General features: G+C 37.4%; 1 protein-coding gene across 4 annotated transcripts in view; it reads right to left on the bottom strand.

Annotated features, from left to right (window-relative positions):
- Window positions 1–22,771, bottom strand: part of CARS2 (cysteinyl-tRNA synthetase 2, mitochondrial) — a 65,584-nt gene extending 42,813 nt beyond the window's left edge. The window contains exons 1-6 of one of the 4 annotated variants that reach the window (XM_069094103.1): window positions 22,223–22,567; window positions 21,297–21,347; window positions 11,807–11,924; window positions 4,920–4,991; window positions 4,654–4,759; window positions 1,777–1,860 (exon numbers count right to left, since the gene is read on the bottom strand). In XM_069094103.1, coding sequence (XP_068950204.1) covers window positions 1,777–1,860; window positions 4,654–4,759; window positions 4,920–4,991; window positions 11,807–11,924; window positions 21,297–21,347; window positions 22,223–22,482 — 691 coding nt within the window. In that variant the 5' untranslated portion in view covers window positions 22,483–22,567. Of the gene's footprint in view, window positions 1–1,776; window positions 1,861–4,653; window positions 4,760–4,919; window positions 4,992–11,806; window positions 11,925–21,296; window positions 21,348–21,903; window positions 22,159–22,222 lie in introns of those variants that run through there. The other 3 variants (XM_069094106.1, XM_069094105.1, XM_069094104.1) reach the window with 3 other exon arrangements.
- Between the last annotated feature and the right edge of the window lie 2,533 nt (window positions 22,772–25,304).

Raw genomic sequence — 25,304 nt, 5'->3', positions numbered from 1 at the left:
CAAGTCAGATGAGAAAAAGGGATGATCAACCTGGATGCTTAGTTAAAAACTATTTCAAAGAAATGGTACAATGAACTGTGGGGCACAATCTTGAGGACAAAGCTACAACTTGGGTCCCACACAGTGATACTCCAAATCCTCCAAAATTTCCACATAAGCTTAATTAGTCTAATAAAGAAACTATTACACAAAGAGCCCCAGTAATTTCAAAGAAACAGATATTATCTTCCTTGGTGACTGTGACATTTGATTCTGGGTCAAATTACCATGTTTCATTACCATTTAACTATTTACTTAAAAAAATTTTTTTACAGTTTTCTTTGAAATATAATAATTATTCATTCTTTGCTATAGGCATTTAATATATATTTGTTAAATAACTGGCTAAATCACTCAAAATACATAGTGCAATCTTCTTAAATTTTTTTTCTCATCCTTTAAGTTCTCTTTTAGAAGAAACATTTATCTTGGTTTGGATGATGGTCTAAACATAAGACAGGCCTCAGACTGTTTCACTATTTTCAGAGGTCCTGTGGATTACTAGAGAAACACTTCATGCAACCATTTCTTAACGTATAACTTCCCTAACCTTCTTTAAATTCTTTGTGCCAGTCAAGTTTTTTTTCTTGACATTAGTTTATCTCCCAAACCTTCCTTTAATATATCACTTGCAGATTTAACTTTATACAAGATTTTATATTAACTTCTTCAAAATAACAGTCACATTTTCATGTTGGTACAAAATGAGGCACACTTCCACTCACCAAAGCTGCTAACAGAAGACTGGTCAACTTCCAAAATAGTGACTGCTATAAATTGAAATATTTTGTAACATCTGCTTATGATCACACCTTCACTGATTTTACAGGTCACACAAGAAAATCAGTTTCACTGTTCATACGTCACACATACCAATGGTCTTTCAAGGTTTCTCTGGTAAAGCTTGAGTGACATACTGGAGAAGTGGAAAATAATAACTGGCAATGAAATGTGGTATTTCCATCATATGCCTATTAGTAAATGAGTTTAAAACAAACCAAAACCCCCCACCTCATTTCTTACATTAACATAGATCTCATTCCTGAGAACCAACTGAGCATTGCTACTACTGGCAAAATCCTGTTTTAATCAAATAGTTTCGGAGGCGAGGTTTATAATGAACTGGATGTGATAGCACACTTCTTTCCAGTTTACGTACAAACTTGATTATCTCTTCATTTCCCAATCTGAGGTTGTTAATATTTACTGAGTACTCATACGGGGCGCAACATTGAAATAAACACATGGTCTAAGTACTAGAAATAGAATACAAGAGGAAAACAATATTCATAATCATTATAGTACCGATATGGAAAAAATAACAAGATAATCAAACTGAAGTTGGAAAATTATGAAGGATAATTCTGATTCCAAAGAAGAGATATTAGAAGATACTTCTCTTTGCTCCTTTGTAGAAGTCAGGGTCCATATGGATCACTACATATATAAAATCAATTCTTTCCAATATTTTAATCAGTTTTACTAAATTTTTTCCCTCTCCTTCCCTTTTTTCTTTGTTTTCATAAAAAAAAAATCTGTTATAAGGTATATCTTTGTGGGACTAGAGGGGAACAGACATAAAGAAGTTTAGGTAATGTTTAAAAATAAAAGATATCAACAAAAAACTATTTTTAAAAAACAGAATATTCCATCTTCATCTTTAAAGCACTTATGATCTAAGAAAAAATAAGCTGAAGCAGGATTTAAAGCCCATAGGCAAAAACTAAATCAACCTACCTGGTTCCACCCCTCCTTCTGGGACGATACCAATTAATTTCCCATATTTGTCTCCTCTAGACTTAAGGTCAAAGTAAACATTACCTTAAAAAAAATCATTATTAAAATCAGTGGTTTATTTTCCAGGATGAAAGATCAACAGCTGTGTTAACATAGTATCAAATCAAGTTATTAAAGTTTAATGACATTTAAATTTACTTTTGTTAGTCTGTAGATCATAAACAGAAGAAGAAAAAATACTTTTCAAACTATACATTTGTACAAAACTGAGACACGGATGAAGCACTGAGTTTAATAGATACAAATTCTTTAAAATAAAGTTTTGGGGAGATTTTTTTTTTAAAGATAAATTACAGGGCAAAGTAATTTCACTAATCTTGGGCTTTCCTAGTTCATAGGAATTAATAAATAAAATTGTTTCCCTAACCCTGATCTATATGGAGGCATTTTAAGTGTCTACTTATAGAGAGTTCCATCTCTATACTGAATAAGATTTGTCTATATTTTTACACAGATACACATACCATATTTTTCAAATGAGATTAAGAGATAGATTTAATCAGAAAATTTGCCACAGCACCAATTGTAAGCATTATTATCCTATTTCTACTTATAAAACTGTAATGAAACAGAGCTGACAAGTGAAAGGCACAGAACTACAAAGGCTTTATCAAGATGGTAAGAATACTATCAAATTCTAATTTATGAAGTCTTCCTATCCGTTTATGCTGCTATTTATGCTGAGGATAATGTTCCTCCCTGAAAGCATGTAGTATTAACGACTAAGCAGCACAGAAATAGGCCATTTTAGTTAAAACCAGAGATTTAGAGTTGAAGGAGACCTTAGAGATCATCTAGTTCAATCTCTTCATTTTACAGATGAAGAAACTGAGGCCTTAAGAGATTCAAAGACTTGCTTAAGGTCAGAAACAAGCAGTGAATGGCAAAGTTAGGATAGGAACCCAGGTTCTTTAACCTTAAATCTAGGTCTCGTTCTACTACTTCATGTTGCTTTTTCTGCAAAAGACAGATCAATTATATTCAACTTTTTAAAAATTTTAAACTTTTTTAAAAATTAAATTTATTTTTATTTTACAACATTCAGTTCCACAAGTTTTTGAGTTCCAAATTTTCTCTCCCTCCCTACCCTCCTCCTTCCCCAAGACGGCATGCAATCTGGTATAGGCTTTACATATACATTCACATTAAACATATTTTCACATAGATTCAAGTTTTATGACTATTTTCTTGTTGCCTCCATCTTCATGGCAGTCTTTCAATTCTTCAAATCTATCATCTTCAGATTAATATAATATAGTTAAACCTCATATCTGAGCTAATTGTGAGAGGAGAGAACAAATCTCAACAGGATTAAAAAATATAGCTTTAATAGGAAATAAACCTAAAAGAGTATACAATATTCCAACATGCCTAACAATTTATTGTCTAGTAGAAAGGTGTTTATAAGGGAAGAAAGAAAAGGGAGGGGCTTTAAGAAAAAAAAATTATTAGCATATCATTTGATTGTATATAAAAGAATATTTTTAAGGCTTGAGGATATATATAATGTTTTTTAAAATTTCTTTTCTTAAATTTCTCCCTTTCCAATTTTGCTTAAATTATTAATTTGCTAAGTAATTCCCCTCTTACACACACAGACATACACCTTACAAGACCCTAAGAAATTGCCAAAAAGTTCAAATTAATATAAATTCCACTATTTTCAGATTTTGGGATAGGGTCTAGGCCTGTCATTTCACTGGTATAAGAAATTCCCTGGTAAGGATATACCACGAATATAAGTCAGCACCTTCTCTGCAAACTAGAGTGTTAAGAGAGTAACTTGAGGGCACTATGTGATAACTAACCTATTTATTAGGGTCTTACAGTCAGTATGTACCAGAACCAGATCTTGGAGAAAGATAGAAAACATGGTCCGAGGTCCAGGAGTTTACAATTTATAGCTGGGATACTAGACAATTAAAATCATGACTATGCACAATGAACTATGGGATTGTATGTTATTGATTCAGTATTCACAAATAGGAAAGTATTGTGTACTACTGTTGGTCAGGAAAAGATTCATGGAGATGGTAAGGCCCGACATAGGCTTTAAAGGAAGTACAGGATTCACACTGTCAGAGCAGAGGGTAAGGGAGACACTTTGGTGCTTGCTAAACAAAATGAAATGCTGTAATTACAGCCCCCTTTCCTGAGAAACTAGGAAGAGCATTAGAAACCCTCTGAACTCTCGGCCACACTTAGTCACTGTGGACAATCATCAAATTTATATGATTACATAAATTAAGTTTAAAAATAAATTTCATTTAAAAGGCAGAAATCTAATTGTATTATAATGGAACATAATCACTTTAGAAATGACCAAAATGTTTTTTAAGTGAGAATTATGTTAAAAAGTCCAGCAAAATATTTTTATGTAACCTCTGCTAATATTGGTAACCGCACTGGGCAGTAGTAGATAGGTAGAGAGGTAGGAAGGCAGGTAGACAGACAAACAGACAGTTGGGTGTCACTGCAGATAGAGCAGAGGACTTGGAACCCAAAAGACCGAAGTTCAAGACTGTCTCAGACCAACTGTGTAACCAGAGAAAAGTTGCTTATTCTGCCTCAATTTCATCATTTGTAATAATGGAGATAATGATAGTACGTACCTCTCAGGGTTGTTGTGAGGATAAAATGAGATACTTGTAAACAACTTGCAAACCTTAAAGTGCTATATGAATGTTAGCTAATACTAACATTAGTAATAATAATAATAAATGATATTAATGTATATTGTCAAGTTTCTCAAAACCCTACCAAATGTACTATGGTCATACACAAATTACAACTAGATATTAATCACACAAATCTTACCTTTCATAGTAGAATAGGCATGCCCCTTAGAAATTATTCTTTCAATAAATGAAATTATCTGAGGAATATTGTCTGTTACTCTCATATATACTGTAGGTGGAAGAACCTAAAGTAAAGGAGAGAAGGGGTGGGCTTAGACTACTTGTGAAAATGTTAAATCATTTATAATATGATTGTATTTTGCTTATTATAGAGACTCCAAGAATACAAAATGGGGGGGGAAAAAACCACAGAGCCAGCCAGTTTTTAATGAATTGTGACAATACCTTTAATGCAGCCATATCTAGCTTAAAATCTTCCTCATAAAGACGGGCTAGAGCTGAAGGTGAGATGTCCATCTATAAAAGAAAAGGTTATCATTTAATAGGAGGCTACAGAGGGTAAGTAGTCAACTATCTGCCAATAAAAAGGCAAAAGGCCAGCTAAGGCTATTTTTTAAATACAAAGAAGGAACTGGGCCAAATGGTTCCATTGTTCTTAACCGTTTTTTTAAGAGCCCCTCAATCTAGTGCGTACTTTTTACTTTAAATCATTCAATTCTATTAAATGTTAAAGACCTAACATGTACAAGAGCTACATCTGTACCAAGCACTTCATCATAAAGGTTTAATTGACCTGGTTTTCTGGTTAGAAAGAAAAGCAACAAATTTAAGTAAATAAACGTCTTATTTTGCACCATAAAAATGTTTATTTTGCTCTATTCTCAAAAAAGCAAACTATCAAACTATTTTTCTGTACTAATTTTTTTACAATTAGGAGTGCTTAAATTTCTAAATTCTTAGATGGCAAAAGAAAATAACCTAAAACATGACAGCAGGGGTGGGGAGAGGAAAAGAGATCCACAAAAGAACTATTGCAACCTATAAATACACAAACTTACATAGCTACCTAAAAGGGTATTAATTATCAAATTTACAAGAATCATTTACACTTTCCAAATGGGAAAAAAATCAATTTAACTATCCATCAAAAAAACAATAGAGAAATGAAACTTGAATGAAAACCCTAACCAGAAATCATTCCGACAGGATTCCTGATAGCATTTCATACATGATTATTAGAATTTCAAAGGCACTATGTATATGCAAGCAGTTTTACAAACATTTTATTTAGCACTTCTCACAATAGCCAAAAACAAATAAAGATTTACTTAAACTTTCAAAAGCTAAAACAGTAGGAAAACTGGAGATGAAAAGGTTGATTGATTTGCTGAAGATTACCCAATAAACTTAATCATTGTCTAGAGGTGTTGATATTAATAATGATGATCATGATGTGACACTCCAGATGTCCAAAACGTATTCAAATTAAGATGAAAAAAGCCTATAAGTGGCCACTTTAAAAGTTTCAAATATTATTTTTAACCATGCATCACAAAAACAAAGTTAGGTTAAAATGATTGTAAAACAGCCATGTAGGGTACTGTTTTCCACAGGAGAAAGGTCCCATTCTTGCTTATCTGTGTATGTATTATTTGAAGTAATGTTTAATTCCATTGCTGTCTTTTCCTTCCTGCTCACTCCTTGCAGGATACTCCCCTCTATCATCAGTTTACAAATGTGCAGGGAATGAAAAGTGAAGTGTTTCATTAGCCTAAGAATCATAGAATTTGAGAGTTAGAGGAGATTTCATCAGCCATCTAATCCAAACTATCACACATCAAGATGTATCCCAACATACTCAACAGGCCAGCTTCTGCTTGAAGATGAGTAAAGAGGAGGAATCTATCCACCTCTCAGAACAGCCCATTCTACTTTTGGACAGCTCTAAATGTCAGAATAATTTTCCTAACCTCATGCCTAATTTGGCCTTTTCTAAGCTTCCACCCACTGCTCCTGATTCTACCTACAGGTGCCCAATTGATCAAGTCTAATCCCTCCCCACTAGATGATGATCCTTTGAATGTTTGAAGACAGCTGTCACATCTCCCCAGTCTTCTTCTCCAAGTTAATCATGCTTAGGTCATCCAACAATCCTCACATAAGACTCATGGTTCTATGGTTCTTCACGATCCTTGTCTCTCTCCTTTGAAAATTCTCCAATTTATAAACATCTTTCTTAAACTGTGGTATCCAGAACCTAATGTAATACTCTAGGTGAGATCTAAGAATGGCAGAATACAGTAGGGGTATCATCTGCCTGGTCCTGTAAATTATATTCATTATATTCCTTTCTCTTAATGTAGCCCAAGATGATACTAGTTTTTCTGGCAGCCATACCTAACTGGGGTCTCACAATGAACTTCAGCCCACTAAAACCTCCTGAGCTTGCTCACAACTACTGTCTAACTATGTTCCCAATCATATACTTGACTGTTATTCCTAAAGCAAAAGATTTTACATTTACTGCTATTAAATTTTGTATTATTAGATCCAGCCCAACAATCAAGGCTATCAAAATCCTTTCTGGATCCTGACTTTTATCACGTACTATGTCAGTGACCCCTCTCAACTTTGTGTTATATGAAAATGTGATGAACATACCCAGCTACATCTTTGTCACTGACAAAAATGTTACAACAGCAGAGGGTCAAGCACAGAGACCTTGAGATACTCCACAGGAAATCTCCTGCCACCAATAAACCACAAACAATTTACTCTGAGTATGGTCACCTAACTATTTCTCGGTCTGATTGGTAATATCACCTAATCCAGTGATATCAAAACTCAAATAGAAACAGATCCCTACAGGCAGGCACACTAACTTAGAAAACCACAAATTAATATTATATATGTTGTACTATACTTTTATTTATTTTGTTAAAGCATTTCCCAACTCCATTTTAATCTGACTCAGCCTAAGGAGCTTGATACCTCTTGTCCTTGATGATTAGAGAATGCATCTCTCCCACTATAACATATAAAGGCTTTAAACTGTACACTAACATTTTATTTTTCCATATAAAGTCCTACAAGAATAATCCTCATGTTATCTGACATGATCATATTCTAGCTCCCCTTATTTGTGAAGATGAATTAAAGAATCATCTATATGACACTACTTTCTGCCAATGAGAAAATAACCAAACGGTGACAGACACAGGACACCAGTATTCAGGAGTTCCTAACTGTTCACAGATGTTGCACCTCAATCCCTATCATCACAGCTTCGAGGTACCTGTAAATGTTCGTGTCTGATTAGAACAAAAGATAACTGCCTTGAACCACAGAAGTTATTTTTCACTTTTTAAAAAATTAAATGTCAATGTGCCAACCAATCTTCTCAATTTCTATCTCAAACTCATTTAATAAATCCTTCTGCTTTGCTTTTTGTCTGACAAACCCCAAACTGTGCCAAAAATTAAATGTCAAGAGTAATTCAGATAAGTGTAATACCATAATTTAAAATATTTTTAAAACAAATCTTGAAGCAGATGGCATGCAAGATTTTGCCACCATTAGAAAATGAGACAGTTGAGATAAAGTAATAGCCTTTTTGACAAATACTAAAAAACGGAGTATCATTTTGTAAAGCCAAGCATGCATAGCTTTCCAGAGGGCTGTCGCTGTGAACAGTTTCAAGGTTCTGATCACATAGTACAGTGAACTCTCTATTTATTCAGTAATAAACTAAAACAAAACATTTACAGAAACCAGAGTACAGCATTCACAATGTTATGACATAACAAATTATCACTAAAGTGGCCACATAGTTTTAAACAAAAGATAAAATACAGTAAGTCCTTAACTCAGCCATCCCGAAAGAGCGATCCTCCTTAAGGGACACAAAGTACAATCATTCAGTTAGTCCTTAACTCAGTCATCCTTAAGGAGCAGTTCTCCTTAAGGGACACAAAGTAATAAGGTCAAAGTTCTCCACCCCTAGACCCCAGTAAATCATAACCTTCTCAGTCAGCGTGCAGCACCCAAGAAGAGATCTTTTCATCTTGACTCGAGGCTGGCTCTCAGATTCCATGGTTCCTCTTCTATGGTCCCAGCTCCTGCCTTGATCTACCCAACTGTCACCTAGATTCAAATGCAGGTAGCTCTCAGCTCCTTGTCCAGTTCCCATTCCATACTGAAGCTCACAGTGTCCACTCCACCTCAAGTCCTTCACAGTTCCTGTTTCTGGGAAGACGAAGCTTAACAGAGCCAAAACAACATTCATGCACATCGCCAGCACCATCCATCAATTCACTATCTGCCTGTGAAATCAACAGAGACCCACAAACAAGGTCCAAGAGGTCAACACAAATCATCAGTAAAGTCCCAGGACGTCCGAAACCCTCCTCCAGGACTTCTATAAACAGACAACCAGAAAAATCTTCTTTCAGGGCTTCCAGTAAGGTCCCAGGGCTTCTGTACAAAGTACCACAAACAAACATCAACACAGACAGAGCAGACAAACAGGGTGCCAGGATACCACAAGTTTTCTCCTTCTCAACTCTGCCACCACAAGAGTTCTCTTCTCAATTCTGCTCTGCTCAGTTCTTCTTAGTTCTGCTCTCTCCAGCCTGGGCTTCTCCTTATATATGGTCATTAGCTCCTCCCAACAGGGGTTCACAAGTTCTGTTTCTTACCAAAGACTTGATATAATCATGGGCAAGGTTTAAAAGAAAACTGAACTGAAACAAGGTGCTAAGTAATTAAATAGCTGAAACAAGGCATTAAGTACTACTTTGCTTGCCATTACACATTACCAGTGGCTTAGAGATACACATTTTTTATAAAAAATGCAACACTTCTTTAGGAGCAAAATTAAACTACTCCATGACTCCTCACAGAGTGAAATAACGATATAATGTTAAGATAATTTCGAATTAAGAGTCGGGGACCCAGATTCAAATCCCACAAAGCATATGACTGTGAGCAAGTCACTTAGTATCTCTAAGCCTCAGTTTTCTCATCTGTGAAATGGGGATAATAATAATATTCATATTACTAGTCTCACATTGTTGTTATGGCTCAATCTAGTGAATAGTGCCACAGAAATAGACAGGTATGGAAAAATTTTAAATTCTTTGGACTGAGAGGCTTTTAATTAATTCTGCAGAAGTTCCCTGATGGCAAACCTTTATTGAATGTATATATATATATATATATGTATGTGTATATATGTATGTATATGTATGTACATATGTGTATATGTATATATTTATAGGTATGTATGTAAACATAAAAATATGTTGGCTGCTGTCCTTTGTTCTCGAAGAGGACCAAAATGACATCACTGTGTTGGGGATCAAGATACAGTGTGTCCATGTGTGGCTGATCAGACCAGCAGGAGCTCAGGTGATGTCTTGTGACTCAAAGAAACTGGATTTTAAGTGAGGCAGAAATGCAAAAGTCATTTGACTCACTCCCTCTTCCACAGCATTGATGTCTAATGGTAAGACAAAAAGTCAGGATGACTGGCAACGACGGCTCCAGGTGCAGTGCATGACCTCAGTGTCTTCAATGTCTAATGAAGCTCTAAGTGCTCCACAGTGCCTGCTTCAGCTGCCTTCATGGCCAATGGAACAGGCCCATTCCATCTAGGGAAGTCTTCACATGCTTGGGGCACACACCCCTCCGACTCACCAAAGGGCTTGAGCCCCACAGGTCATCCTCAATCTGATTCAGCCCTTCTGCCAAAATGGTTTCCTGGGGCATGGCTGCTGTGCACACTACAGCTTCTTGGAGCCATAAGTGAGAGGTAAGTAAATCAGATGGGCACCAAAGGCGGAGGAGCAGCCTTGAAAAGGGCTCAGCAGCCCTCACCCCGGGGATGCCAGACTCCGTTGAGCACTGTAAAAACATGTATGTGTGCACACATACGCATGCGCACGCACACATGTGCACACACACACACACACATACACGTGCACACACGGTGCCCTCCTGATTCGTCTAGTGACTTCCAAAACAATGTTGCTATCCCAAACTGGTCTCTCCACATCTAAAAATAAATTTGTTTGTTTGTTTTAAACTGAAATCGTCTCCTTTTCCAAACTCCCTTTCCTAATACATCCTCATCTCTGTCAGCAGCATCTGGCAGGCCAGGTTCAAACCCATGATAATAAAGTTTCCTTTCTTTCCTTTGCCCTCTATGCCCCATCAGTGACTCCTGTCAATTCTTCTTCTGCAATGTCTCTTCATTTCAGACCGTTGTCTGGGTCGTCAAACTCACTTTTAGATTCCTGCAACAGCCTTCCAGACATACTCTATGCTCTACCCACCTCCACCCCACCTCCAGTCAATCATGAAGGAGAGATCGTACAGAAATATGGTTTCCAGGAGAATCTTCTTGGAAAGAAACAAACCAGAACATTTTTATCAGTTACTCTCTTGATTAAAAATGTACAGTGGCCCCCCCCATCATCTACTACTAATTAAAATCTAAACTCCTCAAGTCTGAAATTCAAAGTCCTCTTGTCATTTCAACTTATTTCAACCTTTTCATTCCGACAATCTCTTTCCAACCAGACAAATTTCTTTGCTGTGCCTTTTAACTTATAGCAAACTGAGGAACAAACAGATTTCTTGATTTACCTAAAGTAATAAAGTTAGACACTATTAGAACTGGAATTTAAATCCAGATACTACAATTCACAATTTAGGGTTCTTTCCATTACATCATGCTGCTTCCTTATAAACTGAGAGAGATGGTTGGACCAAATAACTTAAAGCCCCCCTTTTAATTTGAATATCTAACTGCAGAATATTTTTTACCTAGAAACTCTCTCCCATGTCAACCACTAATCATATAATCTCCTCATCCTCCTTCATTGTCATATACAATATACAGAAATACCCACTAAAATTAAACAAAGAATATTTTAAAAAATTGTGGTTTTTCTTTAGATTTTTAAAAAATTAATAAGCAACAGTATAAAATAAGTAATATCCATGTCCTTGGTCAATGACTAACAAAATAATTTTTAAAAGCCACAGCAAGTGTTATAAGTATTATAAATACTGATGGGGGGGGAGGGGGTGCAGCACCAAAGAATGTATTACTAGAGCCTAAGAATCTAAAAGAACGGAAACATCTCACTGCCCAGAATCAAGCCTGCTCTGACACGACTAAAAAAGTGAGTAAAGTGAGTACAATTAAAATTATAAGGACTGGCCCACCTGTGGATAAATGATGTATTTTTAAAGTATCCAAGTATAAATAATAACATATGGAAGGGTGCCATACTCAGCCATCAAAGTAATATTTTCATATTTACCTCAGTTGCTCTCTTGATTATTTTATCATCTACATCTGTAATCCCCATCACCATGACAATATTGTATCCAAAAACCTTGGTTAAGATTCTTCTAATTATATCAAACCGAACATATGAACTGAAAAGAAAAAATATGATTTTCAATCCATTTTTATACAGAAAATAATTACTATTAAATTACTCTTTAAAATAATTATTGTAAAACATGATTTATTTTTAAATTATTTTAAAATGCATCTTCTGTCTAAAAGGCTTCAAGACATTTATTCATTAAACAAATATATACTGATACATATTTGCTGATATCTACTCATAGCTAGACAAGCTATGTGAAATATCAAGAAAAAAGTAAATAGTTCCTGCACTCATGGAGTTTACAGTATAGTAATGGGGTGGAAAGACAGTAAGTACATGAAAAGCTATACAATAGAAGGTAGTACTGAAAGGAGATGAAAGAGCCAAGAAAAAAAAGGAAGTTCAGGAGAAGCAAAGGAGAGATTCCTTCTAGACAAGGTTTAAGGCTAAGTTTATAAAACTTAGTTTGTAAAACAAAAAGACTATTTGGAATCTTTCTACTTTAAAGTCTACATTACAATAAACCACTAAAGATACTAACGGAATTACAATATACTTCTTCCAGCTTTTGTTTTTGGAATTTAAACTTGCTTACATCTATACTATAAAATGAAATTCTCTTTAAATATTATCATTCAATAGCTACAGAGTTTGAAAGCTTCAGTAGCCTTTTCCATAGTCTACATACAATCAATCCAGTTTCTAATTGCTGCAATGCAAAAAGAAAAAAGAAAACTAAATATAAGTGCTTTCTTATTAAAACTATATAGGAAAAACTTTTAAAAACCATTTATACTGCTGGGGAATCAAATGACATTTCTTTATACTATACTTCATAGCATATATTGCATATACTTTTTAAGGGTAGGAAAAAAAACCTAGTTAAGAAATCATTTAAAAGCTCTTGGGTCTGATTTCCCACTAAAGCAATTATTTTAGTCTGTGGATACTAAACAATTAGATCAAGCTCTCTGTTAGCACTATCTACTTTTAGGCCAGTAGGCACATAAACTTTCTCAACTTTAAACTGTAAGACAAATCTTGATGAAAAGGGTCAGAAGAACATTAACAAAAAAAAGTATCCACCCTTACTTTACAAAATAAATATTTACACCTAAGTAAATGTGGATTGACTATGCATATTTAGATGCACACAAAATAAATTTTGCCTATATATGCATCTAAGGTGGCAAGTACACAAAAAACTACATAAAATATACATACACGTACAGGGTATATGCATATAAAAAACACCCATCCCGTGTACTTCTTAAAATGACTCTAGCTAGTATTTGTACAAAATTTTAAAGTTTTCAAGTGCTCTGTAAATATTACCTTTTTTTTATCATCACAACAACCCTGCTATTCATATCCCCATTTTACAGATGAGGAATCTGAGGCATACAAGTTAAGTCACTTGTCCAGGGTCATAAAACTAAGTGTTTGCAGCCACATTTGAACTCAAGTCTTTCAGACTCAGTTCCAGAGTCCTAACCACTGTGTAGCTTGATGGAAGGTGTCCTATACAATTAAATATAAAGAAGAGTAACAAAAACCATCAATCTGTCAAAGAAACAAGCAGTTATTTGCTTTTCATCCAGTAAGTTTATTAAGCACTGACTTTGCATGGAAGAAGATAACTAAAGCAAACTCTGTGGTGAATAAGGTGATAACTGTCTCTCTCTGCAAAGCCATTTAGCTTATGCTTCTTATCACCTAATATGCAATTACATTTGTGGAAGAAGCAAAAACACAGTGATTTCTTTACTTAATATGCATACAAGTCTGTATTGCAATAGTTTAATGCCATTTAAACTGGGGAAAGAATAATAATAAACTATTAATTTGTACTGATAAAAAAATCTAATTTTGCCTCATTCCCTAAATCACCACAGCCTTTCAACCAAAGAACTCCCAATAAAACTAGAAGAGCAGTTTGACAGAAATTCCACAGTTTAGCCTCTCACATCAGATGCCACAATTTGACTGAAATGGATATTCAACCTAAATATCATTAAAAAATTAGAGGGGTATGGAAGAAGATACCTTTCCCAATTCTGGTTGAGAGTGAGGGGTAGGAGAGAAATTAATTATTAACCAAAACAAAGATGGTCAGAAAGGATAAAAAGAGGTAATTTTGATAATATATTACCAAGTAACTTTTGCGCAAACAAAATCAATATACCAGATAAACAGAAAGTACAAATTAAAAATTGTTTTCAATCAAACACCTCTGATAAAAACTATTCATTTATATTTGCAGAGAATTGACACATATGACTAAGAGCAATTTTCCAACAGACAAGAAGTCTAAGGATATGAATGGTTTTCAAATGAATTACAAGCTAGCAAAGACCATATGAAAAATGTTACAAATGATTAATAATTAGATGAACACACCTATGAAATTTCACTGCCCCCTTAAAGTGACAAGGATGATAAAAGACAAAATAACCAATGTGTTAGAAATGCAAAAAAGAAGTGGAGCTATGATTTGGTCCCACTGTTCTAGAAAACAACCTGAAGATGTGAGAAAACTCACAAAACTTTTCACACACTTTGACCTAATGATTCCACTGCTGTGACAATATGCCTGCCCTATGAAGAACAAAGATGAAAAGATTCCATGTACACCAAAATACTCATAAAAGCATTTTTGTGGCAGCAAAAAACTGGAAAAAAGTGACAGATGAATATTTTAGCTAAACAAATTCAATGTAATAGAATACCATCATACTCGAAGAAATAATAAATGAGGAATTCAGAGAAACAATGGAAAAACCTGTGTGAACTGAAAGCAGTGAAAGAATTAGAAGGAACAATATGCAAGGTGACTAAGATAATGACCAAAGACACTAAAAAAAGCTAGATCATTAGATCTTGGTTTCAGGGAACAGATATTGGAACACACCTTCTCTCAGGTAGGTGACTAGAGATGTAGAATATTGTATATTTTATCAGACTAAGTAGCTGTGCTGACTGGTTTTGCTTAATTCAGAGGTGGAGGGGAGAGAGAAGCAGAAAGAGGAGAAGAGATTACATAAAGAAATGACTATGGAGTAAAAAGTCATCAATAAATTATCATTATTTAATTTATTTATTTGATTTTTGGAGGGGTGAAGGCAGGGCAATTGGGGTTAAGTGACCTGCCAAAGGTCACACGGCTAATAAGGTCTTCCTGACTCCAGGGCCAGTGCTCTCTATTCACTGAGCCACCTATATGCCCCTTAAAGGTATTTTTTTTTTAAATAAACCAGCCAGGGGGCGGCCAGGTAGCACAGCAAGTAAGAGCACCGGCTCCAGTGTTGAGAAGACCTGGAGATCGAATCCCAGGCTCGGACACAGCACCCACCCAGAAACACCTGGCCGTGTAACCTTGAGCAAGTTACTTAACCCCAATTGCTTAGGGGCGGGCCAGGTGGCTCAGTGAGTAAGAGCACCGGCTCCAGTGTTGGGACGACCTGGAGATCGAATCCCAGGCTCAGACACTCAGCACCACACCCAGAAATAACTGGCCTTGTAACCTTGAGCAAGTTATTTAACCCCGATTGCTTAAAAAAAAAAAAATAAATTAAAAAAATTAAAAAAAAAAAATAAACCAGCCAGAGTGGATAGGTGCACTAGCCCTAGAGTCAGGATCCAGACTCAGACACTTAACACTTACTGTGTGACCTTGGGCAAGTCACTTAACCCCTGTTTTCCTTCCCTGTCCTGCCTTCCCCCCTACAAAAATAAACTAGCCATGCTATAAATGAGGAGCTGGCCAAATGGTATCTAAACCTGTATACAAAAATATATTACACCTACAATATACTTTTTGAAGCACAAGGGATATAGACCCTAATACCTCATGGAAACCTTCGAAGAAAAATTAGAGCCTCTCTCCATAAACAGTAACTATTCACATTTCTATAGGGCTCTAAGGTTTACAAAGCACTTTCCTCACAATCCAGAGAGGTAGATAATAGAGGAATAAGAATCAGACTCATCCTTACAAAGAATATTCAAAAAATAAAACCCATCTGCCTTCTCTGCAAAGTATCACCTGGAACCAAATAAAGACGTCAAGCAACTATCCAACAATCTGATTTTTAGAAGATGGAGATGAGGTGGCTAGGTGGTGCAGTGAATAGAGCACGGGAGTCAGGAGGACCTGAGTTCAAAATCCAGCCTCAGACACTTAACACGAAAACTAGCCGTGTGACCTTGGGCAAGTCACTTAACCCCAATTGCCCTCCCAAAAAAAGGCAAAAAAAGAAGATGCAACCCAAGGAACATAACTGGCTAGACACCCCCAGGATACTCTCAATCTTCTGGGATCCTGATTATTTCATCCCACCTCCAATTTCTGTCAAAGTATTTAAATCACTGTTCTACGCATCTGGGATAATCCTATATAATTAAACCACATTCAAAGTTCTACCAAATAATAATCTAATCACCCAGGAAAGGATGAAGAAAGAATCCTGTTATCAGTCTCTATGTTCTTCCTTTATTTTTTTTTTTTGTAAGCAATCTGGGTTAAGTAACTTGCTCAAGGTGACACGCCAGTTATTTCTGGGTGTGGTGCTGAGTATCTGAGCCCAGATTTGATTCCCAGGTCATCCCCACACTGGAGCCGGTGCTCTTATTCACTGTGCTACCTGGCTGCCCCCTTCCTTTATTTTTTGACCAAGAAAAATCTGGGTGCTGGATTTTCTTTTTAAAAGAATTACAGTACAGCAACTCAATCAAAGGAGAACTATGGACTGGATTCCCTTTGGAATAATGTTCAGTGCTTTGAATGACCCCCAACCCTCTCCCTGAAATAGAGGATCGTCTTTTTTTAACAATGATATTCTTTTGGTGATGATCTATGGTTCTGAGTCATAAAATACCACAGTATTTAAAGAATTAAATTGAGGCAACAGGGTCAAAATAAAAAAACTTTGAAAGACTTAGGAACTCTGCTCAAAGCAATCACCAACCACAATTCCAGAAGACCATTAATGAAAATGCTATTCACCTCCTTATCAGACTAAATATGAAAAATGAGATATCCATTTTAAAACATGGCCAGTGTAGGAATTTATTTCTATAGTCTGCACATAGTTGTTACACAGGTTTTGTTTTTCTCTTTTTCAGTGAAGGTGGTGGGAATTGGGAGAAAAAAAGCTTGTTAAATTTTTTTTAATGAAATTTCATTTTAAAAAAAAGAATTAAGTTGAGGATTACCCAAAGAGCAATGGGAAGATGAAAGGAAGAAGAAAGGAATAAAGATGTATGTAGCACCAACTACTTGTCAAGCACTATGCTCAATGCTTTACAAATATTATCTCATTTGATTCTCGTTAAGGGACTTGCCCAGAGTTAGTGTTTTACTGACCAGAGCAGGCAAAAACACTTCAATAAAGAAGTGGACATGACAAAGTGAAAAGGATGCCATCAGAGATATGTATCTTTGAGAAGGAAGGTGTGCTACTTGTATAGGAAGAACAAGGAATCACAGGACCCAATGATACCCACATGATATCAACAGGTATAGAGGGAGGCCCCAAGAATGCTGCATGAACCCTTTATTATCAGAAGACTCCAAGAGACATACAGGATAACAGAGCTCAAAGAGGAATGTGGGAGGAAATGGGTTATTAACTAACTGCATTGCTGGAGATAGTACCCCCATAACTGTGTAATAATACTCAATGCAAAGTACAGATGAAGACTAACACAGGCACCATATAAGAAAAAAGGGCCCCAACACTGAAAGCGATCTAAAACTGAGATGGACAGCCTGGGGGAAGTCGCGGAATTCCTTTCACTGAAGGTCTTTGGTATGAATTAAACAACCAACTTCTAGTGTCCCTCCCAAGAATGAGGCCCTGTAAAAGCCTATCTTTGTTAGAGAGGATTTTCCAAAAGAAATCTACCTTAATTCAGAATGCTGCTAAATCGTGGACTGCAGGGGGCACTACTGTTTTGGTAGTTTCTGGGCTCCCCTCCAACTTGTTCCAGGCCAGTAGGACAAATAATTCACTCAATTATGAAGCCCTGCTTCATAGTGGAGGGGACACCTGAACTGATCTGCATAGGGAACATGAAGAGTACAGGCTTTGGGGCAGATCTAGGCTAGCCAGAGCATAGAATATACATGAAGAGGAGTAATTTAAAATAAGTCTGTAGAGGGGAGTCGCACCAAGATTGTACCAGGTCTTAAATGCCAGACTAAAGAGAGTGTGGGTTTTTTTTTTAGAGAAAACAGGGAATCAGTAAGGATTTGGGGTTAGAACTATGGTCAGACCTATGATTTAAGAAGATTAATTTGGCAGTTGTGTGGAAGACTGATGGAAAAGAAGAAAGTCTGGGAGGCTAATACAGTGATCCAAACCCAGGTCAATCTCTCTACCAGCAGTCCTCATAAGTGTGGTCTTTACACTTCTGCGGGTCCCCAAGATCTTTCATAGGATCTGTGAGGTCAAATGTATTTACATAATTGTAAGATATTATTTGATTATTAAAATATTCTCCCTTTCTCAACTACATAGCTATATGAGGTCATATTTTCTTTATATACTTCAACCAAAACAACACATCACAACAGATTGAATGCAGCAGATACAAGAATCTAGTTGTCTTCTAAGCCAGACATTAACATGTAAAAATATATAAAACAATGTCATCCTCACTAAATTTTTGTTTTATAAAGTAGTTATTTTTATTAAAAAGTTATTTATGTTAACATGTAGTGGGTTTATTATTATTTCTAATGAATTAATAAATATTTTTAAAATTTATCAGTTTTAACTTCTAGTAAGGTAAATATTAATAGATATAACCCATGAAACCCATATTTGGGATCTTCAACAGTTTTTAAAAGTGTAATAAAGAGGTCTTGAAACCAAAATGGTTATGAACCATTGCTCTATAGTGCTGACTTTTAGCTAACACAGTAGTCATTTGATAAATTTTAATTGACTAATTTGTGCCTTTAAATGACAAGAGAAGTTATAGTTACTATTCTAAACCGAGTTATAAAGCTAATAAACACCAGACTGAAGTAGGCTATCAAAAAGCCAGGGTTCTAGGGCCAACACATGTGTGACCTTTTACAGTTCACTTAGTATACGTTGGCCTTCTTTTTCCCATCTGTAAAGTGAGGTGAATAACTGACCTCTAAAGTTCTGTACAATTCTGTGATTTTCTGATATTCTCTGCTCAAAACTCTTCAGTGGCTCCCCATTATCCGTATGCAATACATATTCCTTAGCCTGAGAATATTAAGGCCCTCCAAAATCCTCTAAAAGAATCAAACACACCTTCTACTGCTGCTAACATCTTCCTTCCCTGAACTCTCTCTCTACATTAATCGAATCTGGCCCACCCTTCAAGGCCCACTTCCCAAGGCTTCATATTCCCAATCTTCTATGAAAATAACCCTGATCCAGGTCAGGTTATGACAGATTTCTCCTTCCCCTAAATTTGTATGGTAAGTATTATCTCTACCACTCATTGGTACTTGCACACTATAATGTATAATTATTCCTTAAATGTATATAGTAAGTCTTTTCAAAAAGATTGTAAGCTCCCTGGGGCCAGAAACAACATCCTATATACTTCACATTAGATTTATTCATAGCATTTGATACATGTTTGCTTCCTGACAGAATTCATTAAAGGATGGAAGTTCACAGGAAACCAGCCAACACCAAAATCACCTTTGAGGATAATGTAAAAAATGACTAGGATATTATCAGATTCTAGTTCCCCCTTATTAAACGGGCAATTTAAGCTATCAGAATAAAACATCTATGAACTAGAATTCATGAAGTGAACATTTCAGTCACCTTGACATCAGACAATTTTTCACTTCAAACCAAACCATTCAATCAAACAAATAAAAAAGTACACCACCACCACCAAGTACAAAGACTACAGATACAGGCACACTTTTAAAAATCTATTTTTTTCCTGAGTAATAACCTTTTAGAAGTTTGGGGAAAATCTAACTTCTCAGAGTAGATACAGAGACTGATCACACAGTTGCACATTTTCTTTCTTCACATCTTTCTCCCTGCCAAATTTTGAGTATTAAGTTTTTCTACAAACTTCTTTCCTCCTCCCTAGTTATTCTGGAAGGCTTAGTACAAGAAGATAAAAAGATGGTTAACTAAAAGCCGAAGGTAAATTTCAGAATATCTAACAATTCACATGGCCCCTTCAACAGTTCTTAAAATGCCTTCAAGTCCTCAAAACTAAAGCCTGTGATACTAGAAGTGGAGAGGAAATCAGCTGTCCAGGCTACCAGGAAGTCTCAGTTCCAAACATTTCACCTTTCCCTCTAATCTTACTCCTTTCTCAGTACCATAGTTTAAAATAGGGTGAGGGAATATAAGTGGAAAGGTGACTAACTAGTCATAAGGAGACCTGACATCAAGGGCAAGGATTATTTTACCCTTTTTTCGTTTCTAAAGAAATGTAGCATAGTTCCTAGCACATAGGCACATAGTTGTTTAGGCCATTAGTATATGTTTATGAAGTGACTGAATGACTGAAATTAAATACCTCTGCCTTCTGTATTGCATAGTTATAATTAAGACTTTTATCAGTTACTATATGGCACCTTACATTTCCATTATATTTCCTCAAAACTGAAAAGTCCTATTCCAGGAAGAAATCAGGGCATCTGATTAAACTAACAGATGAATCTGAAACACTTAGGAGTTATAAATAACACTATTAAAAGGTTAATATTACTACTTAAGTAACAGACTATGACAGAAGATAATTCGAAGGGGAAAAAAAATAAACATTCCTCCTCATCATAGGTCACCTAAAACTGTGCAAATAAAAATATTTTCAATGTCTACAACTTTGGGGGGGGGGTCTTATTCTGGCCAATTTACTTATAAGAAGCTGTCTAATCCTCATACAAAATCATACAAAATAATTAAGAAATTTACATCTTTAATCACTTACTCTTACAAAAGGTAAATACCATTGCCAAACAGCTTCTTTACCACTCAGGTTAGGATTACTAAACATGCAAGACTTTCACATTTTAGGGATAAGTCAAAGTAATCAAAAAGGTGGTTTTTAAATAAATGAATACCGCACTATCTTCAATTGTGCCAATTATTTAACATTTACCCAGCTTGCTGAAATTAAAGGAAATGCCAGAGTACTTAAACTGTGCATCTCCCTCCAATTCATAAAATGCTTTCAAATCTTTAGAGACTGCAGGTTGTGATTCAAAGAAAAGTGAACATTTATATCATAACTTCCATTATGTAAGCTGATGATTCTGACCAGGGCAGATTAAAATTATTTTATGAGAATGACAAATCTATTTGTTTTTTTAAAAGTCATTTTTTTTTCACAAACAGAAATATTCTTCTTAAATGCAAAACCAATGCAGAAAGACAAATGTATCACAACTCACCAAGCATGCCCAAGGTGTGCATGATCATAAACAGTGGGTCCACAACTATACCTGTGAACAAAGTTAAGATCCATCATTTTGACTGAAATGGCTTTTCAGTAACAAGACACTATAGCTAGCCATTAATTTGACAATGCAGTGCCATTTAAAACAAATTCTTAACAGTCCTAAGATTTTTGAGCTGGGAGAGGAAGGATTCAGTGCAACTCCTTCCCCCCATCCCTCCCTTTTTACAGATGAAGGAGCTAAAACTGTGGACCTCTTCCAACCCCCAAGAGAAAAAAAACTTGCATATATATATATATATATATACACACACATATATACGTATGTATATAAAGCACAAGAGTTCTTAACTTGGGGTATAATAACTTTTAAAAATGTTATCTATTTCATTGTAACTGCTTTCCTTTCTAACTTTATGCATTTAAAAATATTCTAAGGGATCCATTGGCTTCATCAGACCGCCAAAGGAACCGTGACACACAAAAATGTTTAACTACCCTTGAACTAGCAAATAGCAGCTGGGATTCAAACCCTGACCTCGCACCACAAGAAGGTGTATTAAGAGGAGGAAAAGACCTCGGAGGTCTTCCAACTCCCTCACTTTACAGAGCTCAGTGACTGTCCCACGCCTGAGATGCTCACACTCGGAACTCCCACGCTTTCTCCTAGGCCACGCTGCTTCTGTTGACACTGGCCTGGCTATTTCACAACGCGAATTAAAAACAAAACTGCGAATTCAGTATAACATAAAACAGATTTAATGGTACAGAATGCGTCTCTTAACTGCCCACAACTAGAAGAAATAAATGCCTGTCTGCTTCCCCACCCCCGGAAGCTGTGGGTTCGCGCCTCCCCCATGACCCGACCCTCCCCCCTGCCCCCGACGACCCCCAATCCCGGTGACGAATGGCCGGCGCTACCAGGAGATCGCTTCCGGGCGGGGCAGGATTAAAGGGTCTTTCCTTTGGGTTAGACTGTTGTAGATCTGGATGCCCGAGTCGTGGCCCAGGGGCAGCCGCCACTCCTTCCCGCGGCCTACACACACGCAGCGGGCCGAGGGGAGCCATGCCGGCGGCCGCTGGCGGGCCAGGGCGGCGAGGACGGGCAGCGCCCGCCAGACACCTGCGACCCGCTGCCCTCCCGGGGCCGGGGTCAGGAGCGGCCCCCGCGGCAGCAACATGGGCCCCCGGGTCCCGCGGGCCGAGGAGGGGAGGAGGAGAACACGGGAAGGTAGCAGAGCTTGGGCTGCTGCACCGGCGCGGGGCTGGCCGCAAAACCCGCCGCCTCCTCCCTCGGCCCGCCCCCTGGGGCGGCCTTCCGACTCCTCCCCGCCCAAGGCCAGGCCCCAAGCGCCGCCCCGGCCGGGAGGGCTCCGGGCAGCGAAGTAGGGGCCGTGGTGGGAGCAGCTCCAGCCCCTCCCCCCCCCAGGCTTGGAGCCCTCCACCCCTCGGGGTTGTAAGTTCTCGGCCGCTGGGAAGGGGGCGGGGCTGAAACCCCGAGACGCCACGTGAGGGGGCCGTGCAGCAGGAGGCGGGGGAGAGCCGGGGAGCGAACAGCCAGCCTTTCCTCCGATTGTAGCTACTACTGTGGCGTCCCGGGAGCCGGGACAGGATGGGGGGGGAAGCCCGAAGCCCGCGCGGGCGCCCGAAAGGGGTGCGGCTTGAAGTGGTCCCAGGCCCTCCCTCTCCACCTTCCTCCACCCTGCTCGGCCACGTCTACCCCTCCCCAAAGAGAGAGGCACGTTCTCCTAATAAGCGCATGTGGGTGCGCGGCGCTGCCCGGGCTCGGGCGCCGCGCGAGCGGCATCGAGAGGCCCACGGCCAGTCTGCCCGATGTCCCGGGGGCCCCCTTGGCCAGGAGCTGCGCCGGAGCTAACTGGGGCGAGCCCGTCCGACCGCGGGACACCGTCCGTTCCTGGGCGTAGTTGACTTCTGCTCCCTCCGGGGAAGCCCCAGCCATAGAAATGGTAGCGCCTGGAAGCCTAACACTGCGGCTTTTAGCACATACATACAAAACACACCGGCTCCAGTGCCCCCACACAGATCAAATACCGAAGATACTATGTTAAGCTTGCACAAAAATTACCCAGTTCTTGCGCATGGGCGGTAGGAAATTTCCTTTTGGGCTTATTTTAAGACACTTTAGAACTTAACCCTCGCCATCCCACCTTCGGGGGAGGGGAGGAGGCGGGAATCATTTTGAAATGTACATCAGACTGAGAGACTCATAACTGTTTCACAATCTCAAATTATCAGCAGCTTGACAGCACAACCCTGCACTTGCCCGGCAGTTTTCCAGCCATCTCATTCCGATCTATGTCTAGGATAAGACAAGCAATGTCTTTCCCAAAGAATCACTTTCCCCTACAACCGCCAGAATAGAATGTCTCACATCTCTTTGCCTCTCCTCCTTGTGAGACTTCTGAGTGACTGCATCTAAAAGAAAGTTTCTTTGTTGTTTTTTCATATTACTGTTCCAGAAATGAATGCTGAAACATAACAAAAGACAAGGTATTTTCCCCAAATGCTTGTCAGATAACAAAGCCAAGATCCCCGGGGTCACTGATTCCTATACTTCTTTTTCCAGAAAAAAAAGTCATCCAAAGACAGATTTAGTGTTATGAGAAAACAGATTAAGTGCTCTGAGACTTAGAACACTTAAGTCCCAATTCCAATTAATAATAGCACTGGGTAAATATTAATATTTGATTCTTTAATGCAAGACACTAAATTATTCCTAATTCCATTTCACTGATAATTCTTTTAGTATAGTACATAGGTATACGTTTTGTATTCATACAGTACTTGTTTTTTCTACTTTATAATGTTCTCATTTCTAGTAAAGTATATTTTAAATACTATAGAATGTAAACTCTTTGAATATCCTCTTAGAATTTAGCAGTTCTCTGAAGTCAGTAGGCACCCAGTAAATGTTTTTTGAATGTTTGCTGAATTAATCTTGCATAACTTTAATCAGCTGTGCATGTGAAATGACAGTCGGTAAAATCACAAGTTATAAGAAAAGCTCTGACCCAGGTACACTGAAACAAAAAAATTAACCATCTTTACAATCTGTGAATATTTGAAGCTTAATCAAAAATCTAGGGAACTTTCTTTGATCACAAATTCGGAAAAACCAAGACTAAATTCCATACATGGTAGAGTCATATGGTTAATTTATTTGAATTGGCCAGAGAAAATAACTTTTTTATCAAGGATGGGTTTTACAGTCTTCCTGAAACTGACTGAAATCAGTGCACAGGCAGCAGTCTGGCCTTTTTCTAGAGCCTTTTGAAATGACCCACAGTGCCTCACAAATATTTCTTGGAGATAGCAAAACAGATTGACCATTAAGGTAATAAAATGTTTTGATATACAAATTGTTCATCATCTTGTTTTCAACCAAAATTTTAGCAAATACTAAAGCATCGAATAAAGATGTTTTAAGGAATTTTAAGTTTCAGATCAATTATCCTGTTTTTACTTTTGCATTTCATTTTCAAGTTTTAGGAAAGGAAAATTTTTTACATGTGTATAACATATTTTACCTTAATTTAAAAGGCCTATTGGTAACTTAATAGAAATATCATTTTTCTGAAAGTTTTAACTGTTTTTCTGCAGTAGGGCCCCAAAAGCAAAAAGACCTTCATTGATTGAATTATTTGGAGAGCTTAAATCCTTTGATTTTAAAATCACAATTATCCTATGTTAAACTGGCCTACTTTCTGTATCCCCAGTTCAGCATTCCATTTCCCAGCTCCATGACTTTTCACATCTATACTTAAAATGCCTTCCCTCCTCACCTCTCTCTTAAAATCCTTAGCTTCCTTCAGGGTTGTACTTCAAAGTTACCTCTTCTTATAAGCAGCTATTCCTTAATGTTGGCAATATCCTCAACTAATCTTGTACTTTATCTGTGTAAATGGATCTTTTCAGTATAACTTAAGTAAGCTCCTTGAGGGCAGGGACTGCTATTTGGCCCTTGTATTTCCAGGACCAAGTA

This window comes from Petaurus breviceps, unplaced genomic scaffold (assembly GCF_028583685.1).
Source record: "Petaurus breviceps papuanus isolate PSGF00001 unplaced genomic scaffold, PetGlider_PUasm1.0 214, whole genome shotgun sequence".
Taxonomy (NCBI): Eukaryota; Metazoa; Chordata; class Mammalia; order Diprotodontia; family Petauridae; genus Petaurus; species Petaurus breviceps.
Note: the sequence above shows the minus strand (reverse complement) of the source record. Positions and strands in the feature narration are given on the sequence as shown.